At 55.0% G+C, this 24,302-nt stretch overlaps 1 protein-coding gene across 8 annotated transcripts in view; it reads right to left on the minus strand.

Annotated features, from left to right (window-relative positions):
* The window catches only part of ATP11A (ATPase phospholipid transporting 11A), a 128,475-nt gene extending 107,419 nt beyond the window's left edge, over positions 1 to 21,056 (minus strand). For all 8 annotated transcript variants that reach the window (XM_077854919.1, XM_077854915.1, XM_077854917.1 and 5 more), the window contains exon 1: positions 20,901 to 21,056. In XM_077854919.1, coding sequence (XP_077711045.1) covers positions 20,901 to 20,939 — 39 coding nt within the window. In that variant the 5' untranslated portion in view covers positions 20,940 to 21,056. The remainder of the gene's footprint in view (positions 1 to 20,900) is intronic.
* Between the last annotated feature and the right edge of the window lie 3,246 nt (positions 21,057 to 24,302).

Here is a 24,302-nt window from a genome sequence, read left to right on the forward strand (position 1 = left end):
CTCATGCGCATCCCTAAGGCAACACAACCTGGCAGTCTGGAGAGGGGAGCACAGGAGGTGGCCCAGGGTGCCTACCGGGTACCAGCTTTACAATGTCTCCTGGCCAGTGCCACTGTAGGACTTGGCAAGCCGCCTCTGCCCCCCACCCAGGCTCCCGCCTCTGTCTTCAACTGCAAGTCCAAGAACATGCAAAACTGTTCTTATGTTTCTAGACAGTGACTGTATACTGGCTGAGGAGGGGGCTGGCCCCCTCTCCAGCCCTGGTCACCAGAGAAGTTCTCCCAGTGTGTCCAAAACCTCAGGTGACATGCCAGTTGTTGTCCTTAGCCCACAAGTAGATCTCTACCCAACCTCCTTTCCCACTGTTTCCCCTCATGGTGCTGGTGAATGTGTTCCTGGTATTGGGGCTGGGGTCTTTATAGGACCGATCAGACCTTGGACCATGTTAGTGGCCACTGCTGGCAGGGGTGCCTCCAGGGCAAGCAGTTGGGGATGCCCAGAGCGGCTCCCCCAGACCCAGGACAGCAGCTCCATTCTGTTAAGGGCTGGTTCCTGGCAATAACAGTAACAACATTCTGAGGGGTGCAACTCACTTTTAAGGTAAAAGCTTTATTCTTTTTTCTGATTACAAATGCAAATCATGATCAGCTTAGAACTTTCAGCACAAGACAGAAAAAAACAAAGACAAAAATACCAACAATCCATAACTGTGACTTTTGAAGATAATCACTGGGTAACATTTTTGTGCATTTTTTTCCAGATTTTTTTCTACACATCAATTCACATGAATCCAAACAGAGGCCTAATACTCAAAGTGAGATCATCTTATACGAACAGTCTATGATTTGCTTTTTCACCCAACATCACACAGACTGCACGTCAGGAAACCCCACCTGACACCACCTCCCGAAAGATCTACAGGGTATTCTCGTGCATGAATGTCCGGTGACATAATGGTTCTGTAGAAAGATATATGAGGAGCTTTCAGGACAACAATGCACAATACCACGGTCAATATGTCACCTCTGTGCTCCTGGACTGTAATTTCCTGGGGTTAATTCCTACAGAGGGAATGGAAGTATCTGCCCTGCGTCAGGATACACTGTTTTAAGTAAATGGGATTATTCCCACAATGTACCGGTTAACCAATCTTAGACTTTAATGCTTTTTCAAAAAAAAGTAATAAATAGGAAAATGACATAAGAAAATAATAAAAGGTGATCTCTAAAAAACGTTGACACACCTGCAGCAGATGATCGTAAAACAATCTGAGTCTCCTCTAGAAGATGCACCCGGCCCATGCCCTGCAGGCCCCGCAGGGTATTTGCCAAGACGAAGGTCAGCATGGGTCAAGGATCGCATGTAGATGCTCAAACAGGCTTAGGCTGTCCACACGCTGTCTTGTTTTCTGTTAAAACTAGTGTCAGAGTATTAAGCCTTCTGGGCCCTTCGTATTCTATCCTCAGGGTACCATGCCCTTGACTGCTAACATGCTAACTCAGAATCCTGGGACCAGGGTCCCCCAACACCCCTCAGAGGATGGTGATAGACAAAGGGGTGTAGTTGGGTCCTCACCCAGAAGCCTCCCCCTCCCCAAGTGCACCACCGACAACAGGGAGGCAGGACCCCGGTGGCTATACCACGATTCCAAATGGCACTGGGGTTGTCTTCTGGGAGGCTGTATGCAGAACATGCACAAAGTCCTAAGTCTGCTGACTGGAAGCACTGGTTTTTGGCTGGCTAAAAAATCGAAATTTAGGTGCACAAACAAAACCCAGAATGAATATCACTGGCTGAAATAAATTTGGAATTGTTAAAAGCTTAAAAACAAAAACAGATGACTTTATAATTCATATTGCTTTTAGGCCTTTTTCCAGAGGCAAAAGCAGTGAGTGCTTCCTATAGGAAAGGTAAAAAAAAAAAAAGACTAGCAGAGGGGTGCCTACGGGGCTTGGTCGGTTAAACACTGATTCTGGATTCTGCTCAGGTCACCATCTCGGGGTCAGCAGAGCCCCTGGCTTCGGGCTCTGCGCTGCTTGACATGCTCCCTCTCTGTCCTCCGCACTCACTCTCTCAGATAAACAAATAAATCTTAAAAAAAAAAAAAAAAAAAGCTCTAGCAGGACTAGCATGCCCTGAACTGTGCAGGGCCAGACCCATTCACACCTCTTGGGCAGCACGGCAGCCACTCGGACACATATATCATCACACAACAGGTACTGTTTTGTCCCCTCCACCATTATTATTAAATAAATTCAATCTCATCAGATATGTCAAGAAATTGGTCAGGTTTGCCATTACAAGCAGTGAGAGAAGAGGAAAGTAAATTAACACATAAAACCTAAAACCTGTAAACTAAACAGTGGTGTTTGCAGAATACAGTGACATAAAGGTCCTCTACGCAGACCAGAGCACCACAGCTAGAAACACCTACTACGCGAGCTCTGGGGGATGTTTATTCTCACACCAAGTCTGTTTGGTTGTTGAACTGTTTCTTTGTAAAGCAGTGTCTTCCCAAGAATCCCACAGGTCCACCCAGGGAAGCAGGCAGCAGTGGGAGGGTGCGTACCCCCGCCCCCACCAAGCTGCAACCACACATTCTAAGGTAGAAGTGCCCAAACAGGTCAGACCTGATTCTGGAGAGAAAAATGACGTTAGCTTTGAACTGTTCATGCACCTACTTAACCAGCCTTTTATTACAGATAAAGGAGACCATATTTTGCATTTTACGTTTTGTCCTGACCCATTAGTTCCTTATACTTGGAAAAATTTCTTCTCCAGGTAGAATAATCTCTGCTTGTGGTTCTTACTGCTCATTCACACAAAATTCCCAGCAGAAAGACCTCACCTTCTCATTCTCAAAACAGGCCTGCATCCCCATCTACGCCCTCCAAGCCCCCCTGAGGGTCAGCGTGTCCACGGCCCCTGCCATGAGTCAAGACACCAGGCACCGCTGACCTGCCTCTGATCTGCCACTGCTTCCATACTTTCCTTCTTCACGTGGCTTCTTCAGAAGCAGAAAGATGAAGGCTTTGGTAAGGGAGCATCTGTTGTCTGTGGCACACCCAACAACATCAGCAAATGGGCCCCCCTGACACACTGGACAGCCCACTGCTCCGTGCCACTGACCTCCCCACTCGCCTCTGGGTGACAGGCAGCCTCTTCTCCACCTGTGGACCCTCTCAGTGTCCCCAGCTGCACATCCTAATCACATGGCTGTCCCCCGAGGTAAAACTGGTGCCTGCCTGGCAGCCCATAGGCAGGCAGGCAGAAGTGACTTCAGAGGAAGTGTCAGGCCCCAGGATCAGCAGCATCAGGGCAGCCTGAGTCTCACTGAACTGTGGCAGACTGAAAACAGGATAACCTTCAGGCCCCCGAGTGACAAAGAATCCACCAAGAAGGGCTGGGTCACAAGGTAACCTAAGGTTTGAGATTTGGCAATATCTGGGGCCAGTGGGTACTGAGGCCACAACAGTGTCTGCTGCTTAAAGCAGGACTGCCAGGCCCAGGGGAACAGTCAGGTGCAGGAGAGCAGCCAGGTGCAAGAGAGCAGCCAGGTGCAGGAGAGCAGCCAGGTGCAGGAGAGCAGCCAGGCCCAGGGAACAGCTGGGGGCAGGGCAGCAGCCAGGTGCAGGGAGCAGCCAGGTGCAGGGGGGCAGCCAAGTCAGGGAACAGCCTTGCTCTGGTAGACAGTTTACTGCAGGGATACTGGGCAGCTCTGGGCATCTGCAGGAGGCCAGAAAGTGAGGCAGATGAACAGAAATCAGAAATGGTCACAGGGAAAGCTGCCAAAGTTGGCCCCCAGTGTCTGCACAGTCTCCCTAATACTCAACATGCAAAGAAACAGCTTGTGGACCTCCCCGCAGGACTCCTCCTGCCCTGAGGCTGCAGGGAGCAAAGCGCATCTAGCTCTTCCTCCCGCCCAGACTGTTGTACTGTGGATGAGGGAAAGAACCGTCTTTCTAAGGAGAGGTGCTTTCACGTCCCACCAACCCGAGAGGCCCAGAATGGACTCAGAGTCTCCACCCCAAGTCCCTAAGGGACACTCACAGCAGCAGCAGAAAACCCACCACAGGCAAGTGAATGCCTGCCAAGCAGCTACTCGTGCTGAAGGGACGCGGCCTCACGCTGCATCTGCAGAAAGGCTGCTCTGTACCAAATTCCCGGAGAAACGGAGGTTTTCACAGAGTGTGGGAAGAACAGACGGTCAGTGCTATGGCCCAGGTCCAAGGGGAGCCGGGCCAGCACCCTCTACAAAGCCGAAAATGTGGGAGTCCAGCTTCCCCAGCTTCACCCTGTCACAGACCCGCAGGAGGGGCGCCGACACGCTCTGCCCCCGCACCCTGGGGCTGCTCGAGGGCACCAGCCAAAACCTGCAACCTGCAAGTCCTCGGCTTGGGGGGGGGGGGGGGGGAGTCCTGACACGCACTAGTGCACCATGTGCCATGAGGGCCGTGTATGCGGCTCACCGAAGGGTAAGCCCCGTATGATCCCACTTACCGCAGGCGTTCAGACCAAAGTCAGAGAGACTGAAAACAAGCGGCGGTCACCCAGGGCTAGGGCCCTGGTGCTGCATGGGGGCAGCTCTGCAAGATGACGAGTCCTAGGGACAGACACTGGTGATGGCTGCAGGACAACAGGAATGTGCCCACTGGTTCTCATCCCATAAAATGGCCAAGATGGTAACTTTTATATTAGGTATGTTTTACCACCATAAAAAAATAGCACGACTATCTCCCTGATCCATTGGAAACTCTGCGACAAACGGCTGTGGGGGCTGGCCACCATCCTGTGGGCAGAAGCACCTCCCCTGTACATTCTGTGTGTCCATCACACTGCATAGCACACACAGAACACGCGTCGTATCCAAGAAGCAGCAGAGCACATGAGGAAGAGCCACCGGCCCCAGCCAGGCCAGGCCCCCACCTCTGCTCCTTTCTCACTGTGTCCCCCACACCCCAAGCAGCTTACGGCTAGGGAGCGGTGAGGTGGGGACCGGGGGTCCCTCCACAGGGCTGCCACCACCATGTCGATTACACAGGACCAGTGCCACAGGAACATTCTCCAGTTGGGGTGGAAACATTCCCCGTTGGGCGTCATGGGTCCTGCAGTACCCTGAACCCGGAAGATGCTTGGGGGAGAGCAGGCCTCTGAGGGAAGAAGAGAGAGGGAGGCCTGGAAGCCGAAGAGCCAAGGACAGAGGCACAGGGGCGGGAGGGGATGAGCCCACACACACCTGCCACCTCCCTCCTTCTGCACCAGCCCCCATGGCCTGTCCACCTGCATTCCTGGCTTCCCTCCTCCCAACAGGACACCTATGCTGCTAGCTGCTAGCTGCTTTCGCTCCATCCTTATCAACAGTTCATTGTCAGCAAAAGATTAAATGGCCAGAAAGTGATCTTGCCCCAGGGTCAACAAGGAAGGAACTTTCCGTCCTGCCTGAGACGGCTGGAACCCGAGAAGCCAGGGCACCAAACGAGATGTAAGCCCATGGCGATCCTCTTCCCAAAGAGACACAAACACATCCTGGGAATCCCACACATCTGCTGGTTCGGGGTGAGGAATTCCTTTTTGCTTAACTACGTTCAAGACTATGAATTCCCGTACCCACAGAAACCATGACAACTTTAAAAGACTTCATTTCGGGCAGCCCCAGTGGCTCATCGGTTTAGCGCCACCTTCAGCCTGGGGTGTGATCCTGGAGCCCCGGGATCGAGTCCCACATCGGGCTCCCTGCATGGAGCCTGCTTCTCCCTCTGCCTGTGTCTCTGCCTCTCTCTCTGTGTGTCTCTCATGAATAAATAAATAAAATCTTTAAAAAAAAAAAAGACTTCATTTCACAAAAGTTCACATAGCTCTGTGGACTGTTACACGCAAAGCAGAACACAAACATTCTCCTTCCCCCGTAGCTGCTGTAAGTTCACGGAAATACAACAGGCCGTGCTCTCACCGTTCAAGCCTCTGCTCACATTAACTGCACATGTCTCATCCTAATGCCCAAACAGATGCCCAACCCAGGGCAGCAGGAGAAAACCACCCACGTGTAGGCGGTGAAGACGCCACCCCAGTGGGTGTGCACTCTACCCCAAGCCCCCACACAGGCCTCCGTGACAAACGCCTGCCACTCTGCTCAGAGGGCACAAGAAAAGGCAGAGTGGGTGCTGTCCGGTTCTTGGCCTGATTCCTTTCCAGCCACGGGGCAGCACATCAAAAATAGGTAGTCAGCCTCAGCTGGAACACTGGGCCAGCCCATGACACGGGGCTGCAGGAGAAGGACAGGGTGTGTGACCAGCAGTCAACAGCCAGGGCATTTCCTTCGATAAGGAAAGGGCTGCTGCTCCGGGCCTGTGCCTGGATAGTGCTTGCTCCACACCATGCTCGTGATTGGCCAAATCGTGGTGCACACTTAATCCTCCTAATTAAGGTTTATGTGGTGGTGATGCAAGAGGGGAAAGGAACCTGCCCTGGAGACAGGCCAGCCGCCCCCCACCGGTGTGGGACCTGGGGCTACACATTCTGCCACCCTCTCTCCATGAGGGTGTAAAGGACACCATGTAGGCCCAGGGGGGCTGCAGGAAGCCAGCCCTCACGCCCATCCCCAGGTAGGCCCAACCACGGATGGAGCAGTTCATCCATCGGTGGGGGGAACAGGGGAGACTTAATTAGGTTGCTGTTTAGCTGGGGGGATGCCACCCTGTGTGCTCGCGAGGAGCTACTGGCCAGGTTTTATGGGAAGCAGAAAGGAGATGCAGTATGCTCTCAGACAGGGTAGCTTTAAGGGTAGGAAGAAGAATGGGGAGAGACTTAGAAACAAATGTGGACAAGAGGCTCGTGACAGCTCTCATTTGGGTTCTTCAACTCCCCAGCAGGTCTTGCATCTTCATGGCACCAGCATCTTGGGACGCAGCCATGCACGCAGCCCCCACCCCGGGCTGGGGCGAGGAACCTCGGGGCTGGACGGTCCCCTCCATCTTCTTCATTCACCGCTGCTCCATGGGCAGGGTGGCTCCAGGGACACTAAGAAAGTGGGCAGGGTGGGAGGGATGCTGGCTGCCTCCCTGTACGCCCCCATCGACCCAGAGGTTCAATCCACCTTCATGCCTGTGGGCACCCTGCCTTCCCACTTCCTGCCTGCAGACACCATTCTCTACAAACTCAAGAGTCTGGAATTCAGAAAAGCCAGGACTTCAAAACCGAAAGCAAAACCTATAAACCCAGGAGCAGGACCTGGACGCGGCATGCAGCAGGTTCAGGAAGGTTTTTCCTTGTCTGTCCTTTGTCTCATGGGCAGGGCTGAAATTTCACCTAACTCGGCATCCTGCCCTCTGACATTTTATTTTGAACATAGAACTCAGGACACTTTCTCCCTAAGTCACTTTTGAAACCACTTTTACAGTGACTACTACTTTACGACATAATTGGAAAAGGAATGAGGCTGCCATAAACCTGCCCTCCCGCCTGGTGCCTGGAGCAAGCCGCACCTGCAGCAGGATAAAGGGGGCTGGGGTCGCCAGGTCACCCCCTCCTGGCCTCCCACCACCTGCGGCAGCCAACGCCAGGAGCAGGGCCCAGGCTCTGGGAGGGAAAGGGCACCAGGCAGGAACCCCTGTTATCCTATGCTGCCTGAGTCTGTGCTCACAGGCCCATGTGGCTGGCACACAGGGACTGGTCACCTGTCGGGTCCCTTCTCCTTTCCCCAAATGCAAACTATGCTGAGGCCCCTCCCAATTTCCCCTACACAAGTGACCTCCGACCCCAGCACACCTGCCTACGTGCCCCCCCCCCCCCCCGCTGCCCTTACCCAGCCCCAGCCCCTGCACCCACCACTGAGAAGCTGGAATCACTACCAGGAAGACAGGCACCAGAGCGGCAGGAGGAAATGCATCCCTGTCCCTTCCAGGGATCCACAGGGGCAGCAGGGAGAGCAGGTCTGTGATTCATCCCATCACAGTTCATAACACAGGTTTTGTTCTGTTCCGTATTTGCCGAATGATGGAACACTGGTCTTCCTCCCCACTTGTCGAGCTGCCACCTGTGAGCAACCTGTCTTCACTTCGCCTGCTACTGATCATCTGGCGCTCCCACCCATGGAGCCACAGGCCCAGGGAGGCCACATGCCCCCACCAGACGCAGGACCTCAAGAAGACTGCAGCCATGAGGCACACCTGCTTACAGTGCACTGACTTCCGGAGTTTACAGGGTCAGAGGCCACCTCGCGGCCTCTTAGATACAATTCAAAATCTTTTTGAGAAGCCGCCTTTCCAGAGGGTCCCAGGAGACTAGAGACTGAATTTCCAGGTCACATCCTACATGCCCACAAAGACACAGTCCCGAAAACTGGCCAAACTGTCACTGGCAGATTTCAGCCCTTGGCCCGTATGACAAACATACCGGCACTGAGCAAGAACACACGGGCCAGCCCCAGGCATACCCCAGTTTCAGTGCAATGCAGACCCCCCCACCCCCAGGGATGGGAGGGCAGGGCCCCGGGGTACAGTGTGGACACCCTGGTGACAGGAGCACCTGTGCAGAGCCTCCAGGGGCACCTAAGGACTGGTACCCTGGACCTCTCTAAGGGCCTGCCCTGGAGCCTGGTGCAATCAGATACTCAGCATCCTGGATTCCCATGGAACCCAGGAACCCTGGCCTGGATGAACTCACCACACAGGCAGGAGGGGAGAAAGAGACCAGGTGCACAGCCTGTCCATGGCAGGGTAGGGACAGGCCAGCTCTGTGCCACGAGCCAGTCCTTAGGTGCACAGGCCACACTTGGGGAAGGAGCACAAAATGCCCTCCTCCAGATTTTATCTGTGAAGATGAAAGGGCAGCAAACTGATTAAAAAAAAAAAAAAAACAATGTCAACCCAATTTTTTTAAAAAGATTTTATTTATTTACTCATGAGAGACACAGAGAGAGAGAGAGGCAGAGACACAGGCAGAGGGAGATGCAGGCTCCATGCAGGGAGCCTGATGCAGGACTCAATCCCGGGACTACAGGACCATGCCCTGGGCCGCAGGCAGGCACTAAACTGCTGAACCACCCAGGGATTCCCCAACCCAATTTTTAATGAACTGAGGTGGGAGCGTGCAAAGGAAAAGTCATGAATTCTCTCTTTATGTTTACTTCTCACTCTTCTGTCAACTCTGAAGATCACCTACCAAATAGGGCACCTGGCCAACTCACCACACAGCACGGATTTTAATGAGACAAATCAGGTATAATTACTCAGTTTTACAGCTACGTTTCTTGTTAATAAACCAGGTATGAAAAGAAGGATCTGCTGCTTTTGGAATCATGCTGTTCTCTAAAGAGCAAGAGAGCCATTTATGAAATCAAAGAATTATTCCAATTTAAGAACAACAAAAAAATCTCCTATCACCTTTGGTAGAAATAACAGGACATTGCCTTGTGCAGAATCAACCACCGTAGGGAAGATGCACTTTTAGAGTTAACTCATCTACTTCTTAATAATTTGTTAGGTAGCAAAGGAACATGATGTCATAGATTAAGTGAAAGTGGACAACGTATTCGAACGAGTGAGCAGAATGGAGCTTCTGAAGGGAAATGTCCATGAAATCCTTCGATCCCCACCTCCCACAAGTACTCGTAGGAAGCAGCCGTGTGGCTCCACATGGTTCCCCTGGTGTGTGTGATGAGTGGCATGCGATGAGCACGCCACCGTGGGGCTTGAGCTTAGGAACTCCCGTCTCCAGAAGGGCCGTTCCTGGGGTGGTGCGGCCAGAGCCTCCAGACCTCCATGGGCCGCTCTCGGGCAGGGTCTCAACTTCTACAGAAAGTTACCCTTGGGGCAGCCCGGGTGGCTCAGCGGTTTAGCACCCACCTTTGGCCCGGGGCGTAATCCGGGAGACCCAGGATTGAGTCCCGTGTCTGGCTCCCTGCATGGAGCCTGCTCCTCCCTCTGCCTGTGTCTCTGCCTCTCTCTCTCTTTCTGTGTGTGTGTGTCTGTCTCTCAAGAATAAGTAGGTAAAATCTTTATAAAAGAAAAAAAAAAGAAAGTTACCCTTGCACGTTATGCAAAAAAACCCACAACCTCCTACATGGATCCATCTTACACTAAAAGTTAATTAGCCCTTAACTTTCAAGAAGGCTCTTCGTGACTCCATGGAGGTCTTTTCATCAATTAGAAAAATGTGTTTTCAAGATAGCAAGATAGTATCACACATAAGACCAACTAGTGAAATTGCCCATCATTCAGTCTCTGTTCAGGATGACAAGAAGGTTCTGGAGGTGGACGGTGGAGACAGTGGCGTGCAGTGTGAATGTGCTGAATGCCCTGGAATTACACACCCAAAAGGGGTGAAAATGGTCAATTTCATGCTACATATGTTTTACCACAATGAAAAAAACTGCCCATAAACCAACCTATTGTGTATTCATTCAATAGATCAATACATCTTTACAATGTTAAAAATCATCCATTTACCACTTAACATGTTCCTCACGTAGCCACATTATGTTTTAAAAGATGTAAAACTTCATCAAATGGAGCACACATAATGTATTACATATTTCAGGCAATGAGACCTGAGCGATGGCAGGTGCTCCTCCTACAGATATTGGCTGGCCTCCATCTGCCTTGGCAGCCCAGGGCTCCAGGCACCACTTGGGATGGCCGTCCCATCCCCATCCTCCCGCCAGGGCTCACTTGCCTCTACAGCCCTCCCATCACCCCGCTGGCCGCGTGCTTATGCAGTGTCCACTGCCCGGCACGAAAACAGTCTCCAGGACAGTCAAAGGTCTGCACACCTGGCTCTCCACCGTATCTGATAAACACGCTGTTGAGCACCTCAGATGGGCTAAGTGCACCACAAACTTTTCTTCATAAGAACTTTAATGGGTTGCCCACCCCCACTCCCCCGTGTATCGTCCAATGCTGCAAGCTCACCTGTCTTACTCCCGCTTGACGTCAGAGAAAAAGCGAGTGAGCAGGGGATGTGGGGGGGACACCAGGAAAAAGGATGAGACAGGGACACAACCAGCACACCACAGCCTTCGTCACAGGCATGCCACCCCGGGCTGGCACCAAAATTGGACATTACTAGGGAAAGAGGCGTGTGTGCACCGCAAGGTTCTCCCATCTTTTCACGGCTCATCTATGTTTTTCTGAATCAAAACTACTACCACACATTTCTAGAGAAAAGGGTCACTGAAGTCACCCCATACGCGTACAGCTGTCAGGCATTTTGCAAAACTAGCTGTGACTCACCCTCAAGTCACATGTCTCCATACCAGTGACCATGCCATAATTTTATTCCATGTAATAATCTTAAATTAATTCCACAATTTTAAAACGTGGATTTTAGTGGGCAAATTTCTAAGATCTTGAAAAATCACACGAAAATCAAGAGGACATCCTAATGGCAGAACTTCACTGTCCCTAATCCTCTGCTGAAAATAGGCTGGAGGAAATCCTCTTTTCTCTGAAGGAGGAAGATTATGTAACCCGCGTTAGGCGGCCACCTCCTGCTCAGGCAGCCAGCAGGCCCGTCCAGGAGGAAGGAGGGCGCTCAGACCGCCCAAGCTGGGAGCATGTACACAGCAGGGCCTTGGCCCCCTCACAGACCACACACTCGTTTCCCAGAATATGAACCTGAGAGCTTCTGGATCCTCACTGCACAGAACGGCTCAGCTGTCGGTGGAGAAGTCCTCTGGGCCCCAGCTTTCCACAGTGTCACAGGCTTGTACAAACCACTTCTCTATAACTCCGGGACCGCTCAGCCCCACTGTCGGCAAAGCCAAGGAAAAAGCCTCCGGAGCGCTCGCAAAAATCATCAGAGGCACGCACCCTCACTCCCGATCCAAAGATAAATGATGCCTGAACATTTTTGCTTCATGCTTGAACCCATGTAGGCAAACAGGGGATGAGGGATGACCAGGCTGGGACTGTGAAGTACCTACTGCAGAATGAGACGGCAGTGGGGTTGGGAACTGGGCCCGTCTACAGAGCCTGCGAGGCCACAGGTGTGTGTACCTGCACGCTGACCTGGCACAGCTGGGTTCCGTCCCTGTCGGCGGCTGCAGGCATGATCACGCGTGCCTGCTATGCCAACCAGGAGAACAAGCTCAATTTCTCATACTCACTTTGCAAAACCGCTGAAGGTGCAGTGTCCCACTGTCCAGAGGCCACCCAAAGGGAAGTCCCCAACATGCCACTCCACTGACCGGAGGCACCAGATCACAACATGCCAGCCAGAGCAGACTCATCCAATCCAGTTATGTGCTGAATACCGGGACATCTGTTGGGTCCACAAGCCAGACGCTGTGTATTTGGATTATGATACAAACCCGAAACAATACCTCGGAGCCTTGTCTTAATACGAACCGCCACTCTCCTGCCAGCCTCCTGCAGCCGCAGCGGAAAGAAAAACATAAATACCCACCATTTCAGATCGAACCAATGATGGAAATCGTATCTACTAACAGCCCAGTCACCGAAATGTGTTCCACAATTTTAAAGAAATAACCCATTCCCACTAAATATTTATTTTATCTTTGCACATTTTGTGGAACACTCATTCCTATATTCTTGGTAGAACAGTAAGCAAACTCAGTGTGCTCCTTCAAAGTCCTCTCTCTGACATTCCCGTTTGTTTGAACATTTACAACCTTGACAGCACCAGCTTTCATCATGTACCACCATGGACCAGACAGTGTCTCTCCCAAACTTGTGCACCAGGCCCTACCCACCAGCACAAGCATATCTGGAGACGGGTCACCTGTGTTCTCTCTCTCTCCACCCCTCCCCCTGAGCACGTGAGCACAGGCCGCATAAGGACATAGCAGGGGACACGGTGAGAAGGCGGCCGCCTGATGGCCAGGACAAGGCCCTCACCAGAAGCCCAAAGCCAGCTCCTTGATCTCAGACTGTCGTTGTCTAGACCACCTGGCCTGGGCTCTTTTGTTACCACGGCCTGAGCTGCCTGAGACATTCATGCGGTACCCGTTTCCCTTTGTGTCCTCGATGCAAGCACTTAAAACCAACACCTGAGACTAAACAGTACATCAACACTTCATGCAAACGAATCCTCCCGTGCCACACACTTAGCATCTATTTCCCTAATAATCAAGCCTGTGTGTCAACAGGACTATCACTCCAGAAACTTGCTGGCTGCTAACCTTACCTAATAAGACGCAGGAAAAGAAGACGAAGAAGTCCACTGAAAAACTTAATGGCACCAAATCCACACACAGCACCGGGCTCTTGGTGGAAGCCCTGCAGCCGCACCCGGGGCCCATGCCCAAGGTCTACCCACACCCGTGGCCCACTCGCTCCCTCTCCACTTACCCATGCTGACCTGGGAGGGTGAGCAAGGTCCCAGGTAAGAGCGCCAATGAGGAACAGCCTGGAAGGGCACAGGATCCCTCATGGCCCTTGGCCAAACACACATGTACATGAAGAATTCGGAGCCCTCAGTACAAAGGGAGGCATGTTCTTGCATCTTCTCAGGCACACAGTGCTCCTTATTACCAGCCTGATAACCAGGAGCCATGTCACCAGCCCCCCCACTGACCCTCATTTCCCAAGAGCAGCTCAGGAAGGGTGCTGAAACAGGACGGGCTCCAAAAGCACATGCCATTGTAAGGAGAAGGGGCCTTCAGCCTGAGCCTGATGCGGGGGCTGCACAGGGCATGTCAGGGATGAGATGGGCTGGTTCTGCTCCATCTCCCTGGGGTGGGAAAACATGTACCCTCCAGGGCAAAAGTGAACTGCCAACCACCTGGCTTCACACCAGATGCCACCTGGGCCCCTCCTTCCCTGGCTCCATAATTCTCACTGCTTCCCAGCGCCAGACACACCTGGTACACTTTCTGGTATTCCAGAACTTCTCATCTCTGAATCAAATTGAGCAGGGCTCTCCTATAACACACCAAACACGACCAAAGTATCACCCAGGTACTAATTCTCCATAATGCTAAAAATGAGCACAGACCTATGTCAACACTCATCACCCACAAAATTCAGTTTCTGTGCTTCTTGAACATGGAAGTGCAAGGCCCTGGAACAACGGGAGGAAGAACCAGGGAGGAGTCAAAGCAGCTTCCCCAGACAGTACACCTCAGGGCACCTGAACACACTTGCTCTCGAGTTCACTCTACTGCACAGACTTCTGCCCCCACATCCTCCTGCAAAGGGCACAGCCCTGGGCACGCAGCTGCTCGCCCGGCCGTCTTCCCAAAGTCTTATCTGCGGGATGGGAAAGCAGGTCCAAGCAGGTGCACTTGGGGGCAAATTTACCAACAGAATAAAAGAGGTCAAGGCATTTTGGTGAAACCATCCCCCAGTGAAGTGTGAGCACGGAGGGATGGATGGTCCTCACCATCATCCCAGGACATGGCAGGAACGGGCCCAACCCTTCACAGGACGCAGACCATGGCACACGGGATCCTGTAGACGGACAGAGCGCACCTTCCCAGAGCTGTAGGGACTGTTCCTATGCAAGGGGCAGCAAGACGTCCCAACTGCTGCAGGGACGACACCCTCCCATCATCCTGCCTCTCTCTCTCTGTCCCTCTGTCTCTCTCTGCCCCCTCTCTGTCTCTGTCTCCTCCCCCCTACCCCCACCCCCTGCGCTCCGTCTGTCTCTCAGCAGCCCTGCTCACTATCCCCTTCCGGGGACAGGGGAAGACACCCAGGTTAAGGGCAGAGATGCCAGCTCTCCCAGCTGCACCTTCTCCTCGTTCCCAAGGAATGTATCATTTACTGGTTTTTGGCCAAAGACTCTTCTTCACAAGTAACAAACCTTCTCTTGAAGTTCCTGTCTCGTCTTCCAAATCCAGGGACACGATCTTATGTGCAGTACCCTTCTGAGCCAGATACCTTCTCGTCCCTTCACAGGAAACGAGCGCCTTCCCACTGCACTTCAAGGGCCGTCTGGAGAGGCCAGTCTTGACGACGCCCCCACAGGGCCATACGCTTGGGTCTGGCCCCAGCCCAGGTGACACGGGTAGAAGCTGATGGAGGAAACCAAAATCCCTGCTGACTGTCCACCTCTGTGCTGAACCTCCTCCGCCTGGCAGGCCAGCCTGGGTGCTACAATCAGGCATCCTGTAGGGACCTCCCTCCAGGTGTGAACCAGGGGCCACCAGGCCTGGGGCTGTGAGTGGGGCAGGAGGCCCAGGGACAGCTGCACAACGCCCTCGAGGCCTGGCCTTGCAACCCGAAGAACAGCAGGAGCTCTAGAGAGGCCAAGGATCCGGTCAAACCAGAAGAGCCGGCTCACTCCTGTGGTTACAGATGGGCCACAGGACAATGTGCAGCCCCCAGTGAGGGGTCACTCACTCTGCGGTTGTGGTCGGGGAAGCGATCTGGCGGGCACTGCCAGACCACACCATCACTGGAAATGTGGATATTTATGTACATTCACACGCATTTAAATATTGGCAAAAAATTCAAACACCTTTGAAGCCTTTGAGTGGACTAACTTCCCGTGTCCTGAGACAAGGGTTCTCTCAACCTTAACTAGAGCACACGCTCCTTCAAGAATCTAACAAAAATCAAGAAACCCAATTATTTTTCCCAGAAAACAAAAACTATTTATGCAAAAAGTTCTGCACACTGTTCCCCCACCAGGGAACAGGTAGGAGCCCATCTCCGTCCAGCTCCTGGAGAGGGCACTGTGGCAGGTCCCTCCTCCCAGGCCCATGGTCCAGCCCACAGAGACAAGAAGGGACGCCAACCCCGGGAGCCAGCAACCACAGGACCGCCACCATCCATGGGGAGTGCTGGGCCGGGGCACAGGAAGATGTTTCATGTGGAAGCCACCAAGCCAGATGGGCCGACCATCAGGGGTGTGGGAACCACGAGCTGTGGCCCCAAGGACCCAACATCCCCTGCCGTAGTGCCTACTGAGAGAGGGGGTGGCTGGATGCCTGCCCACTGCCACCTTTTTACAATGCTGTGAATGTATCAAGGAAAGAGAGTCCAAAAGTTTGAAGTCATGCTAAACGTGTTTCAAGAGTCTGTCATGAATCAGTCAAGATCCTTGAAAGCACCGTGAGGCTTCCTTCTGGAGCATCCGGGCCCGACCTCCACCACACACCTATCAGCTGCCCTGATCTAAGGATGAATCACCGGCACAGCAGACGTTTCCAGAGGGACAACCGTGCCCAGGACCTGGTCCAGGCATGCACTGGGGCAGCCGAGATGCAGGGAGAGATGCGGGGCCAATGGACACGGACAGAGTGTGTGTGGGTCCCCCGGGCAGGGGTGTGCACAGAGGAGAGGGTGCGTTGGCATGGAGCCTTGGGCTGACCTGAGAAGGGCCAGCAGCAGGCGACACAGCAGCCATCTCTGCCTGGGACACAGCTCCTGAGCCCAGCTCTGCCCTCACATCCACTCCTGTGCTTCACTCTCTGTTCCCCACCCCCAAACAGTTAGTGCCCCCAGAACAGGGCTTGGGTGTGCATGGCTCAGAGAGGGTTAAGTGAGCACACAGGGTTCCCAGCAGTGTGTGCTGGGAGGGTCTGAAGGACACCAAAGGCCTCCAAGGTGATGGGGATGGTGATGAGCCCACTGGAAAGCAAGGAGGCTACAGGAGGATGGCAGGACACGTCAGTTCAAAACCAAAGTTCAGCAGTGATGGAAATGGAGAAGCGGAGGCAGGAAGGGCATGTGGACGCAGGAAGTCTGCAGTTTAAGAATGAGTGATCTGAAGACCTGGCCACTGCCACAGGGACAATGAGGGACACAGATGATCCAGGAGAAAGGAGACGAGAGCAGACCAGGCAGGGCTGGAGGGCTGCCTGGAAGAGGGGGCGTCCTGTCTGGTGAAGCACCAGACCTCCACGAAGCACAGGCAAGGTCTCAACACTCCTTGTGAAGGGGAGGGTCTGAAGGGCTGAGAAGCCCAGGGTTGTAAGCTGTCGTGAGAGGTCCACATTCCCAGCAGGATATGCAAGCTCCACACAGGGAGGTGCCCCCATCACCTAGGGCTCTGCGCAGGGAGGTACCCCCACCACTTCAGGCTCCAGTGAGAAGTCGGGGATGCGAGCCAGTGTGCCCAGGACGCGCAGAGAGGGAGGCAGGGTCCGACTTCTGACCTCCGGGATCTACGACTTTGTGTCTCTGAGGTGCCAGCCTCCCAGCGAACGCACACACAATCCTCCCTCAATCCTGCTGAATCTCTAATGCTGTATAAATTGCCTTCCACTGATTTTCGTTGCAAATAAATAGCATTTTTGCCTACACTTAACTTGGTTAGAAAAGCATTTATAAGTCTGGGACTTAGGGATCCAACTGTCTTTTTATCAGTCCTGTTTCTGTTGGAACATATGGTCCAAGCACCAAGGAACAATTTGTATTTAGGTCTGTAAATACAGGACTTCCCGTGTCGTTGAGCCATGAGGTATGTTTATTAGTGGATTCAACACAGTTTTCAGCAACTGTAAACACAGACACTGTTCTCATCCCTAGACGTTTAACTGACTGTAGCAAAACCCGTAACGTAAACTCCTTTCCCCACTGTTATTAAATTTACCCTGCGGCATAGACTCAAGGCCTCTCAGCATCACTCATCCCTCACGCGCGGCGGAGGTTCTATGGGATTTGAGACAATAAAGGTTAAATTAGAGACCGAGCAGATCAGAGACACAGCAGCCGCGCGGCCAGGAGCAGGGCTGGCAGGCCCGGGCGCACACCTCAAGACAAGGGCCCGCAGCCCCGCCGCACAGCACACCCTCCATCAGGCTCACCTGTCCCAAGTCTCCAGAGGCCGTGGCGGTCACAGCCGTCTAGCACTGGGCTGGGATGGGCAAGGCCAAATCCTACAGCATTTTACGTTGTTACACAGAGACCCGCACGTGAGCGGAAAGCACGTGTGCCCTTTAGGACGGGCCACTATTCAGGTGCACGCAGACACGCGGGCGCACACAGGCCTGGGGTTGGGGGGAGCTCTGCGTAGTGCGTAGGTGCAAAGCACTCAAATACAGTGTGTGTAATGTTCTCCAGGGACCAAACACATTTGCTTTTCCCTCACTTTCTAGAAACAGTGTCTATTCTCAGCAAGGAAAACCTCCAGTTTCCAGAAGTTCACCCTCTTAAAATGAAGAAACATCCCAGGAAGCAAACAGTGGGAAACAAACGGAGATGGAACCGCCCCGCGCAGACCTGGGGAAGGACGCCCCGGATGAGCGGCCGGACACAAATCACAGGCGCAGCAGACTAAGCTGCTGGGCGATGGGCGATGGGCGATGGGGCGGCCGGGCGAGCGTCCCACGTGAGAGACGGGGAGGGCAGGGGAGGAAGCTTATCCCGCCCTGGGACGCTTACCCACGAGCACGCTGTGGCCCGTGGCCCGTGTGGTGGCCTGCTGCCTGGGAGCCAGGGCTGGGGCTCGCGTGCCGGGCTGCGTACTGGTCTCCCCCGGCCGCCCCACCGGGCCACTGAATTACGTCACCAGCCAGCGGTGATAAACGTCCTGAGCGTTTCCTGAGCACCAGGCACAGTTCCCAGCTCCAGGCCCGTATCACTCATGCGATCCTCTCAGCAGCCGCAGGAGACGAGCGCCTCGACTCCTCTCGGAGCGGATGACTGAGGCGCAGACCACCAAGGTTACACAGCTTCGCAGGTGGGCAGGCGCCTGGGCATCCGCGGTGACCCATGAAGGTACACAGGTTTCTTCCAGAACCTCGCATATCGAAGGAGAAGATAACGCCAACCCTCCACCAACTTCGTTAGATACAAAAACGTTTCAATAGGCCAAACTACCCCGTGATCCATGAGCCATTTCATAGTAGGCAAGCGCTGTGCCATCCGTAAACACAAACCACCCTTATGTGGCTCACGCCCATCCACACACCACTAACTTGGGCTCTGGAACACAGCGGAACCCAGGACAGATTTCTCCCCTTCACATGCCTGTTCATGCTCTCGCTCTCCCTCTCTCTCTCTCCAGAATTTGCCAGAATAAAATATCTGCAGCAACATTTTCTAAGGACTTCTTTACCTTTTGGCAACTCTCACACCTCAGAAGGAGCTGAAAAGTTGTCTTTCCTAGAAATTCTGACCATGGGAGGGCTGGAAGAGAACGGGGGAAGATCTTATTCACTCTTACAAAATAAGTCACATAACAAAACCGCAAGGATATGAGGATTCAATCGCAGGCTCGTCCTCTGGCAAAATAAAATATAATTTGGTCCTACATCATGACTGATCCTGACAGATTCTGTTTCTGGAAAATCTCCAGTTAGTCCAACAGCATCAACAAGAGTTGAATATCATAGAAATGAATGGCCTTGTATGTGAATGCAGTGATACAACTAACTGATCAAACTGAAAAAGAAAAAAAAAAAAAGATGTGGAATGAAAAAATAGAAATAACAGTATCCCAAAGCTGCATTCCAGGGACATTACCAAATAATGCACATCCCAGAAAGTTCTTGAAGGAAGAGTGACCACTTAGGTTTGAGAGAAATTATCATTTCATAAGCATAATAACACAGCAAAAGGGAATTTCGACATGTAAACTACAGGAAGTTTATATAAATGGATAGGACGCAATCCAGCTGAGGGCCTGGAGGAAAGGCCATGCGTCTGCCCCCACCTGGGACGGACGGGAGGGAGGGAGGTCAGGCCCACCGGGCAGCGGCCTCCTCCGAGTCATAGGACATTGTCGACTCGCTTTCCATCTCTCCTTGGGGCAGACAGCAGGCCCCCTTCTCCACGCAACCCTTCTTTTTATCACAAAGTCTTAAGAGTTGAAAGGAAGTGAAATTCACTGGAAAACTGTGAGCATGTTTTAAGTAAACACTAGGTCCACCCTTTCCCCGGTTTCCCTCTAGGGAAACAGGCAGGAAATGAAATGGCTGAGGGGCCCACAGGGCCTGGACAAACTGAGCCCTGAACAGAGTGTCCTTGTGGGACAAAGCACTTCTCTCACATACCTGCCTACCTGCGGTCCCTGCGACTGGGCTTCCCAGGACGTATCTCACTGGAGAAACAAACGTTCACCTGATATTCACCCTCTCATCAAAACAGGGCTTCGGGGCAAGTCGCAGGAGCTTCCCTAGGCTATGCCTCGCCCCACCTGTTCCCTGCACTGCAGCGGGAGGCCGCCCAACATGCCCCAGGCGACCCCAGGGAGCAGGCACCTGGGGAGAGGCACGCGGTCCCCTGGCCTGCAGGTGGCCCATGGTCGCGGCCCGGCATGTTCCCAGGGAGGACGAGGAGCACCGACCCTGGCCAGGGTGTCCTGTTAGTCAGGGGAGGCTCACTGGTGGGAAGGTCTGCCCCAGGTGACTCTTCTGCGGGAAAGAGGCCCCAAGTCCCCCCAACGGTGCCCCCCATCCTCCCCGCGGGCTGCTCCCCGAACCTGCGCCGGCCTCGGACGCCAGCCTCCGGGGAACAAGGGGCCTTTTGTTGAGCCGGTGGCAGGAAACACCACCCTCCGGACGGCTCTGTTTCTCTTCTGCGCACACACACCCCCTTCCGCACCGGTGCCAGGGACCGGGGCCGCCTGCCGCGTCCCCTCCGCCTCATGTCGAATGACCCGCTTTCCCCGCGAGCCTCTTCTGACCGCGCCGCCCCGAGGTCGCCCGCGAGCGCGGACTCCGGAGGAAGCACGCGACGCCGGCCTCTGGGCTGATCGGCCACTTCCAGGGGAGAAAAGACGCCAAACTTCGCTCCCGGAGCCCCCAGGGGCGGTGCAAGCGCGCACCAAAGTCGCCGCGCCTCCCGCAGAAGCAGGACCCGGGGGGACCCGCCCCTCCCCGGCCTCCCCGGCCCTCCCCGGCCCTCCCCGCCCGGCCCGGCCCAGCCCAGCCCAGCCCAGGGCCGCGCGGACTCCGGGGTGTCCAGCCGCAGCCCAGCCCCAGCCCCAGCCCCAGCCCCAGCCCCAGCCCCGCGGGCCGTCCGGGCGCAGCTCCCCGCCGCGGTACTCACGTATCTGCGCACGAGCGTCCGCACCCGGCTGCAGTCCATGGCTCCTCCCGCCGCGCCCGCCGCCCGCGCTCAGCGCCCCCGCGCCCGGCTCCGCGCGCCCATCCCCCGACCCGTCACGGCCGGGGAGCGCCGGGCGGTGCAGCCGGAGGCCGCGGACCCTCCGCGCTCATGCCGGGCCCGGCCCGGGGGCGGCGCGGGCTGCGCGCTGGGAGCCGGCTGGGAGCGGGCAGGCGCGCTCTGCTCCGCCGCTCGGCCCGCCGCTCCTCTGCGCCGCTCCGAGCCCGGCTCCTCCCCTCCCCGGCTCCTCCCCCACCCGGCCCCGGCCCCGGCCCCGGCCCCGGCCCCGGCCCGCCCCCGCCCCCGCCCCCGCCTCCCGCCTCCCGCCTCCCGCCTCCCGCCGCCCGGCCCCGGCGCGCACGTCACGAGCGCGAGCGAGCATGCGCGCCTAGGCCACGCCCCCCGCCGAGGCCCCGCCCCGCCTGAGGCCACGCCCCTCGCCGAGGCCACGCCCCCGCCCTCCGTGGCCCGGTCCCAGCTCGCCCCCGGCGCGGGGAGGCCGGCGGGGCTGGGGGCGCGCCCTGCGGAAGCCTCGGCCCGCGCCCCGGGAACCTCCTGCCTCCGTCCGGAAGGCCCGACCCCCCGGGGCGGCCCCTGCCGTGCAGGTGAGCGGGCAGCGCCCTGCCCCAGGTGGCCGCCCCGTGAGCGCCGCGTTTCCCGCGCGGGCTGAAGCTGCAGGTGAACGCGGCCTGAGCTGAAGCCCGCGCCGCCCTCCCCGTCCCCCTCCCCCTCCCCCTCCCCGTCCCGGCAGCGGCAGCGGGGGCCGGGGCTGGAACCGCTCTGGAACCCGTGACCCCAGCGGGCGGCCGGCGTGGCGCCCCCTCCCGCCCGGCCCAGGGGCGGGTCCCCGGGCACCGCGTGGCGCTGCGAGCTCCGGGCCGGGCGGGCCTGCGCCCCAGCACCGACACCGACACCGGCACCGACACCGGCACCGCCGACTCACTCCAGGGAACCTGTGCGTGCCCCAGGGAGGAGCCGTGTTCTCAGCAACGCGGGCAGCCTCGTACCAGCTCACCTACTTGCTCCGACTTGTCCCTCGGCTCCTCCTGTCATCACCTGTGAGATGTGAGCAGCGCAGGCCGGGCCCTGGGAAGGATGGATGCAAAGGTGCGAATGCCCTCCTAGCTGGCTGAGGCCCACCCTTCGGGACCAGAAGTGGACAACCAGAAATGAGTGTGGCTTAAGAGGAATAGCGACGATAAACAATCCCTATTCTGAACCGCCCCCCTTCAGGAAAGCACTCCAGTTTCTGGTCAGCTAACGTGTTGATTGTCCCCATTCCGTCCAGATCTCTCTGCGCAGGTCATCCTCAGGGGGCCTCCGCCAACAGAGCAGCCTGCTGTAGGCTGCAGACCTGGAGAGCCTGGGCATGTCCTTCCCTCCAGCCTGGCCTCCCCGCCTCACCACCCCTTCCAGGGGTGGGGCCTGCAGTGCCTGTGGCCCTCCGCAGACGGTGCTTACAGACCTTCTTCCACTGTGTCAGCTTGGGCCAGGTGCCACCACCACCACCACCACCACCCCAGGCCTCCATGGCCTCCTGCTCCTGCTGTCCCCCAGGCAACAGCACCCCTGGATGGGTCCCAGAGCCATGACCCTTTGTCAGACTATCTTCCAAATCTCCCAGGAAGACCCCTGCTTCCTGCCAGACCCTGATGGCTAGAGCCAGATTTTCACTCGCCTTCAATTTTACAAACGGTGACATGTAGAGGGTGTGGGCACATGCGGAGGTCAGGCAGGGCTGCGGGGCAAAGGCTGCCTGTCTCAGGAGGGTCTGTTTCAGCCAACTGTGGATGCTAGTTTCACACTGTAGCAGACACCAGCCCTCTGTCCTCACCGGCAGAAACTCATCGTGGTCCAGGGGCCAGCCCTCTGCATGGCGAGGGGTGAACTCTCGTTCTTGTAAGACACTCTTTCCCTTGACTGCTTTAAAACGAGTCTAAGTCAGTGAATCCCGCTATGGGGGACAAAACCCTTTTTCACTCTTAAAAAAGCACATAAAGAAAGCCTCCTTGTTTCCCGCTAGGTATGTGTCTGGATGCGACGTCCGGTACCTGCAGCCTTCTTGTGTCTGTGATGGGGTGTGGCTTGAGGGACGTCCTTGCAGTGGGGATGGCGGCGTGAGAAGATGGGAAGAGGCTTGAATGCTTGATGACACCATTGGCCATTCACCAATCCTGTCAGCCTCTTTAAAACTTGCGGAAGCAAATCAATTAGGACTCTGTTAAAATCCAACTCGCCCTGTGAATCCCTTTTTTATTTCTGTATAACCACTGCAAACTTGAGAGTTTAAACAACATTTCTTTCTCCGGACTCCTTGGTTTGGTGGAATGGCTCCCCTGCTCCGCCTGGTGTTGACTAGGACTGTTCCTGCACCTGCATTCTTTAGGGGACTCGAGGGGTCCTGGAAGGTTCAGAGGTTTCAGTCACATGTCTGGTGTCTCCGCTTGAGGGATGAGAAGTGGGAGCAGGCTGATCTCTGTCTCTCCATACAGTTTCTCATCACAGAGTGGTCTAGCCTCAGCTTCTCAACGTGGCAGCTGGATCCCAAGAGGGTCAAAGTAGACACTGTATGGCTCCCTAAAACCTGGAGTCAGAAGTCCTGGAACACTTCTTCTGTCACATTGTCTCAGGGAAAGTGGGTTCCAAGCCAACCCAGATTCACGGAAAGGGATAGAAGAGATTTCACATCTTGCTGGGAGGAGGGCCTGGCTCCAAGAGAGGAGAGACCTGTGAGTGGTCATCTTGGAAATCATCCGCGCAGACTTCAACAGCAATGGGAAGTTTTGCCAGCGTCATGCTAAGTCCCAGGTGAAATGGCTGGAGAGACCTCCAGGGCCTGTGTGTTTCTTCATTCACACCAGGGGGACAGAATTTCCAATTCTCACTGGACCAGCAAAGTCCTGTGCACAGTCCTGGCCAACCAGCCATTAGGACGGTGGAATACCAACAGATGACCGGCTGTTTTACCACGGCGGAGTGCTGTGGAATGAGGACAGGGCAGCAGGTAGGATGTGAAACCCAGAACATAAATCAGATTATGGGTTTGCCTCTGGATGCGCGGGCAACGCATACACATCCGTACCTGTGCACAGGCTCATGCACACCTGTTCTCCGTTCCTCCTCCACTTGGAGAGGACTGGGGTAGTAACCTGGGATCTTGCATTCACTGACTTCTATGTGAAAAAGACTTTTGTTGGGGGCACCTGAATGGCTCAGTGGGTTGAATGTCTGACTGTTGATCCCGGCTCAGGTCTTGATTTCAGGTTGTGAGTTCAAGTTGGGTATTGGGCTGTACTAGGCATGGAGGCTGCTTAAAAAAAAAAAAAAAAAAAAAAGACTTTTGGG

Source organism: Canis aureus, chromosome 17, assembly GCF_053574225.1.
Source record: "Canis aureus isolate CA01 chromosome 17, VMU_Caureus_v.1.0, whole genome shotgun sequence".
Lineage (NCBI taxonomy): Eukaryota > Metazoa > Chordata > Mammalia > Carnivora > Canidae > Canis > Canis aureus.